The sequence below is a fragment of the Populus euphratica genome, unplaced genomic scaffold, assembly GCF_000495115.2.
Source record: "Populus euphratica unplaced genomic scaffold, PopEup_1.0 scaffold35.1, whole genome shotgun sequence".
NCBI classification, from domain to species: Eukaryota; Viridiplantae; Streptophyta; class Magnoliopsida; order Malpighiales; family Salicaceae; genus Populus; species Populus euphratica.
Window position 1 is genome coordinate 362,346 of NW_011499860.1, and position 7,095 is coordinate 369,440.

The window sequence follows — 7,095 nt, forward strand, 5'->3', positions numbered from 1 at the left end:
ACCCTTTGAACAAAAAAACAAGGACTTGTACAATAAAGTAAAAGGAGACGGAGAGGGGCATTTGTGGCATTTCAAGTTTCCGCTATTCAAAAACGGTAAAGAAGGAAGGACTAATCAGAAGAGGAGAAAGGCAGGCGTCTAAGAGAATGGGACCCAAAAACAAGAAAACACAAAGGCAACGGGTGTTATAGTGGAGCAATTATGCCTGCCCCCATCCTCCACACCTTTGCATTTCAATGCCCCCACCGCCACGCGCCGTCTCTCCCACTTTCCCACCCTTCCAATTTTTAAACGTTGCCGGAATATTTTTATTTCGCTTTGTTTGATAAAATAGTTTCAAGTATATCATCAACATTCTGCTGAACTCAATTTTAATAAAAACCCATGTCAATTCAAGATTTATTTAGTCTGGTATTATAACATAAAATACTAGCAATTTTTCATTTGCAAGATTAATGTAATTTTTATTATATTCAAAATACAAACTAAAAAAATATTACTTGATTGTGATATTATACTCTTGAGTCTGGGCTGGATTTAGAAAAAAAATAGTAGATTTAGTGCTGACTCAAATATATGGAAGGATTAAAACAAAAAAAAGAAGATAGATGAGTACGTGAAGATTCATGCGAGTGGGGGAGCAAAGAAATGTATATTTGGAAAGAATGGATTTTGATTTTATTTGATATTTGCTATTGCATTAAAACAGTACTCCCGCTGGTAGTGCTGGAGAGAGTGAGAGAGACTGTGCTGTTTTCATTACAAGAAGAAGATCCTTCTCTCTCCGCTGTCAGAATCAAACACTTCCAAAAACACCGTCCCCGTTTCCTTAAACTACACCTCCCTCCATCTCTCTCCCTCTTTCTCTCTCGCAATTTCTCTTTCTGTGGCAAGAGTAAACACAAAACAAAAGGCATGTCTTAGTTATCTGCTTTTTCAAACAATACACAAGAAAAACACTTTTTTCTTCTTTTTGGCTTGCAATTTCACTGTTAGCTGATTGCTGTTCTTCTCTTTGCTTCTCTCTTTAAGGAACCCTCCTCAAAGGTATCCCATTTTCTATTACTGTGTATGTGTATTTTGTGCGGTGGGGGACTCATTTGTGGTATCTATCTATGTCTCTGTGATTGGGACATTATTTGGGTTTGGATCTTATTTAAAAACTTGGTTTTGCTTTTTTGGTGTCTAAGTTGAATTTTGCGTGTTAAAGTTTGGTTCTTGTAGATCCAATTGTTTTTAGGTTGTGCTTGTGCTTTATGTGAAAAAGATCGTCATGTTTGTGTTTTCTTATTCAAAGATTTTTTCTCTCCTTGTTTCTCTATTCTTAGAGAATTTTAATTATGGTTTCTTTGTTTCTTCCTCGTGATTTTATAGAGAATGACTGATTCCATCGTAATTGATTCAAACAGCTAAAGGGATTGCTTCAAGTACTCAAGAGCTAACAAAGGAAGGCTCAGAATGAGAACTTGAATAACAAATAGAAATTCGTTTAGAGAGAGGGGGGGTTGATTTAGCTGCCCTCTAGCCATTTTCATTATCGTGGCGGAACTGATATTTTGAATGTTGGGTTGGAGTGAACTTGGATGTGATGGCAAAGATCCTGCTTGCTTCAGGAGATTTTTGTGTTAGTTCTATAAATAGCCATTTTTATTTTGGGTAGCAATCCCTGTGCATACACGTTAGATGAAACTCTCTTAAGAAAACTGAAGTGAAGATCCTCGCATATGGTCCTATCTTGAAATTTCATGTGCTATTGTGAGTCATTATTGGAAGTCATGCATGCTGAATGTATTTGTTTGAATCACCATGGTCAATGACTAATTCACTTGGCTGTTTATGAATTCAGAGTTGTTAACTGTCTGAAAATGGATAAAGTTTCTCCCGACTGCCCATATCCAGGATGCTTCTTTTGTGTCATGAAGGAAGGAAATCCAAGTAAGCGAAGAGCAAGTATACTGAAATTCTTTAGAGAACTTCCTTCACAGGATGATGATGGCCAGGTTCTCCCGATCAGTGGACTTTGGAACACTGCTATGGCACATCCAAATGACCCCGAGTTCATTGAATTGGGAATATTTGAATGTATGGCTGCTCTTATATGGAAGGGCTTAAAGAATCGCCGCTGGCTTTCTCATGACCAAAACATATATATTCCTTACTATGCAGCTCATATTATTGGATCCTACACTATGAACATGGAAGAGTTTGCAGAAAGTGCTGTCCATGCTGGCGTAATTGCTCCCTTGGTTGAGCTTTTGAGGGGGAGATTGACATGGGTTGAACAAAGAGTGGCAGTACGAGCACTGGGGCACTTGGCCACATACACCAATACTTTTCCTGCTGTGGCAAGTCATGGCGAAATCCTTGAACTCTCCATCCAACTAGCAATCAGTTCACTCGAAATAGTTTACTCACATTTTTACCAATATGTTGATAGAAGAGTTAGTTATCATTGCGATTTGCTTACCCGTGGCATGGGTGGTGTTGAAATGGAGTCCAGGAAAGCAGAGGAATGGGCTAGTCAGTTACAGTGCTGGTCACTTCAACTCATTAATTGCTTTGCTTTCAAGCCCGAATTTCTTCCTACCATATGCAAGCCTGAATTCTTGGTAAAACTGCCAGGCATGTGGGGTGGGCTTGTTAATGAAAACTCACCTGCTGGTATTGGTTTATTAAGAACAATCTGTCATCATAAGCTTGGCAGGGGACCTGTTGCTAGCTGTCCTGGTATTATTGAAGCATTGTGTAATATAGCTAGGTCATCAGATGACTGGCAGTATATGGCTATAGACTGTCTTCTTTGGTTGATCCAAGATCCAAGTACATGCCATAAGGTAAATTGAATATCAATTAATTTATTTTTGACTTTGGTGCTGCATGAGATGTTCTTTTCGTTTTCTATTAAAATATTATTTGTGCATTGAAAGTGCATTCATGGACTAGGGTGACTTGACATCTTGTATTTAAGATTTCTCAAGGATGAATAATTACATCCTTGGTCTGCACATGCTTTTTTAGTTAGTTCTGTTTGCACAGCATTTTTTCACCGTCTTTGAAGATTGTTATAATCTTGTTGGACATCCTGACAAAGATGTTTTACTGCTTTGTTTGAAATATATGGATACATTGGGATGGTTAAGTTTTTGAAGAGAAGGAGTCTTCCTCTTTTGGGCTATTAGCTGCATATTTGCGCATATTTATTTTTACATAATCAATATAGCCGACCCAACTATTTGGGATTGAGGGTTGTTGTTGTTTGAATATTCTACAGCTCCCTGTCCTTTTCTTTCTGTGGATTTCATTGATTCTTGAAATCTTCAGTTTTGACCTTTTTTCCCTTGTTGGGGTTTCTCCTACTGCTTATCCAGTTCTTGGATTGTGTTCCTTTGCTTCTGTAATGAATTTTCTTTATCGAAGGAAAACAAAACTGAAAAGAAAATAATTTCTTTCATCAATTTTATTGACTAGCGAACATGTACACATAGCTTTTATGATTTTTAGAGTTCTGTAATCAGACTTGCTGTGTAAATGCGAAGTATCACAATGTGCTGTAAATATTAATGCAAGTTACTATTTTCTTTGTTTATATGGATTTTTTTAATGAAAATCTCAGTGTTTTCTCTTAATGCAAATCTACCAATCATCCAGCTTAAATTGTTGTGTAGAAATACATTTCAAACATGTGATACAAAGTCTCTGTTGTCCTATATACTCGCCTCTTTCGTTGCAATGTGTTTTATATTTGTAAATACAATGTATGCTATTTCTTGCTCATTTCTTCTTGATCTGTTAATAGGTCATTGATAAGGCGGTACCTGCACTTGTAGACCTCGCAGAGATTACAAATCTGGGTGATCACAAAAAGCTTGGGGACACCATTGTTAATGTTCTTCAGGAGTGTTTGCAATCACAAGGGACAGGGCGTAACACTATCAGCAACCGTGAAAGGGAACTGATTGAGGAACTATTGAATTCCAAACAAAGATTGAAATGGGAAAAGAACATGCCCAAAGAGGATCTTCATATTAAGCAGGCAGCTGCACTGGTGGTCAAGCTTGAAGGAAATTCCCTTTTCTCATCAGGAAACATAGCTGGTGCTGCATCAAAATATTCCGAAGCTTTGTCATTGTGTCCAATGAGATCCAAAAAAGAGAGAGTTGTTCTGTATAGTAATCGAGCTCAGTGTTATCTTCTGTTACAACAGCCATTGGCAGCAATTAGTGATGCTACACATGCAGTGTGTCTTCACAACCCTCCTAATTGTCATGCCAAAAGCCTTTGGAGAAGAGCTCAGGCTTATGACATGCTTGGCTTAGCTAAAGAGAGCTTGTTAGATGCCATTCTGTTCATTAACGAATGCTCTCAGACAAATGATCCTGACCTCTCTTTGAGGCAGAACAAAGTCCCTGACTATGCTGAGCGACTAGTCAAAAAGCAGATGCGTGCAGCTTGGTTATTTAGAGAGGCAGCCATCAAACATGGAGGTGTCCATGGTGAGGGTGATGTTGGTGACATCTATGGCCAAGAAAGTGATGGTTCAGAATGGGAAACAGCAAGTGAAAGTGACATGGGAAATGATGGGAGGGTTGAAATGGGTGACGATGATGATGATGATAGTGAATGGAAGAACGAAGATGAGAGGAAAGATAAATATGATAAAACAACATTAAAAGGTACAATGTTATATTTCTAGTAAATTCCTGGTGTGGTTTATAATGAATTTGAATACATGTGTGTTCATTATTCAGTACCTGTTTTGATACAGATCTAAAGCATGGGTACAATTTGCATCTTGCAGAAGATGAATCTTGAATTCAGGCCAGCAGGTGATCATTCAAATGCTGACATAAATACCAGCAGCAATGGAGAGGCGCCATCAAAACGATCTACAAATCCTGCATGATCTCATGAGATGCAAGTACAATAGAAATATGTGATTGGCCATTGTGTCTAGAAACAAACTTGTTCTCTAAGTTCTGTTTGTTTCTTTAATTTTTGTTCCCCGATTCTTTTTTATTTCAACTGTAGAAATTGAACGCAAAGGTTTTGAGTGTAGAGCACAATTATAGTCTAGAGAATGTGAAGCTTTTAGTGTTTTGAAGGAGGCTTGTGTATATAAACCCTCCTTTAATATTAATTCTTTGTTCTCGAGTGATTATTAGCTATTTAATTCGTTGTTTTGGTGTCTTTTTCAAGCGTGATCAACTAGAGTTTCCCATCTGGAGCATGCTGGCAAAACGTTACATGCCTAATACAGGTCTAACCTGGGTCTGTGGTTTTTACAAAGTTGATAGCCTGGAAAGAGGTCTAAAAGCACAAAGTCAAACCTAAATTATGAAACGCGGGAAGAGATTTGCACTGAAGCTGGGTCTTCGAAGCCCAAACAGAATAATCTTCTCGTTTGCCCATGAACTGGAAATTCAGTATTCGGTAATATTCATTGAATTTAATTTTTGTTTATTTACTATAAAGTAATTTTTTAAAAAAATAAATTTTTAAAAAGTAAATTTCAAAACCATAAATTATTTTTTTATATTTGACAGTGTTATAAAAAATAAATTAAAAAACATTTTCATATGTGGTAATATCATGAAAAATAAATTGAAAAATAACTATGGTAATATCATGAAAAATAAACTGGAAAATAGCTTATTAATATTTTTTTCAAGTTTATTAAAATAATAAGAAATAAATCTTAAAAATTAAAAAGTTGAATGACAATAAAATAAAAAAATAATTTCATAAATTATCTCAAATAAAATAAATAATAGTCAAAATAATAGATATCAAATCTAATAAATAAAAAAATTGAAAAATAATGAAATTAAAATAATTATAATTATAATTTCATAAATTATTTTAAATAAAATAAATAAAAATAAGAATAATAAGAACTAAATTTGATAAATAAAAAAATTTAATTAAAAAATAAATAAATAAACAAATAATAAACATAAAAATAAAAACCAAGGTTAATATACAAATCAAATTTTAAAAGGTGAAATTTTAAAAAAATCAAACAAAATATACATCAATCAAAAGTTTAAGGACCAAATTTAATATAATCAGAAAATAATATGATATTTTTAAATTTTTTATAATTTTTAAAAAGTATTTTCCACCCAAAATAAAAAAAAAACTTTTTAAAAAATAAGTTAAATTTTTCTTTAATAAAAAAATATTTTTTATTAACTAATTTTTTCAAAAACAAATAAACATAAAAAAAATTTAAAAATTATTTTCCAACCAAATAAACATCCTCTCAATCACATATTTCAAAGCTAATAGAAGGATCATAGTATCAGGAGCATTGCAGCGTTACACGTCATAGTTCTTTTCGAACACAATAAAACCTGTATCCAATTCTACTATTTTTGTTATGGCACAAGTTGTTTCTATTCCTCCTAGGTAAGTGGATATTAAATTAAATAAAAATTATTTAAAAAAAAATACAACTATACTTTCAGTACTTTAAAAAACAATTAAAACCACATTTTCAAACAATCATGTCTAGATACGGACAATTTAGTTGTAATGGTTATCCGATAGCCCCATTTTTATATTTCTTTTTTTTAATAGATTTTAGGGGGATAAATGTGATGAAAAAACTACCAATTTATTTAACGATAATAAATATATTTTAACCAGTTTTTTTTTCAAAAACAAACATGTTAAAATAAATTTTTTTAAAAAATAATGGAACTTAATGCTGATAAGAACAGGTCTTGAAATCTCAAATTATTATTATTATCAATCTATTGTCACTTCTTCAATCTCTTTAATATAAAAAGCAACTAATAATGCTTCTATCATTGAGTTTTTTTTTTCTCATCACCTCCAGTTTCTTCAAATAATATCAACTAGTTTCAATTTCAGTTCATGCAAATATATATATATATATATAAAAGATTCAATAATAATAATTATAAAATCTATGATCTATGAATTTAAAGGATATGAGATAACTAACACTAGATTAGATTAATTTTTTTCTTAGCCTATTTAAAAAGTAGAGTTGTAATTATCAAAAAACTATATTGATAGTTATATCAACCATTAATAAAATGGTGTAACCCATGTGCTGTCATTATTTAT

General features: G+C 33.3%; 1 protein-coding gene across 2 annotated transcripts; it reads left to right on the forward strand.

Moving 5' to 3' along the window:
• The first annotated feature begins 712 nt into the window (after positions 1-712).
• On the forward strand, positions 713-5,175 carry LOC105124457 (uncharacterized). Of its 2 annotated transcripts, none has more exons than XM_011024483.1 (4): positions 713-1,047; positions 1,847-2,834; positions 3,797-4,673; positions 4,799-5,175. In XM_011024483.1, the coding sequence occupies exons 2-4, from the start codon at positions 1,866-1,868 to the stop codon at positions 4,810-4,812; spliced, it is 1,860 nt and encodes a 619-aa protein (XP_011022785.1). In that variant the 5' UTR covers positions 713-1,047; positions 1,847-1,865; the 3' UTR covers positions 4,813-5,175. The 2 variants fall into 2 exon arrangements, with proteins under 2 accessions (XP_011022785.1, XP_011022784.1); XM_011024482.1 differs by having other exon boundaries at positions 714-1,047; positions 4,766-5,175.
• The last annotated feature ends 1,920 nt before the right edge of the window (positions 5,176-7,095 follow it).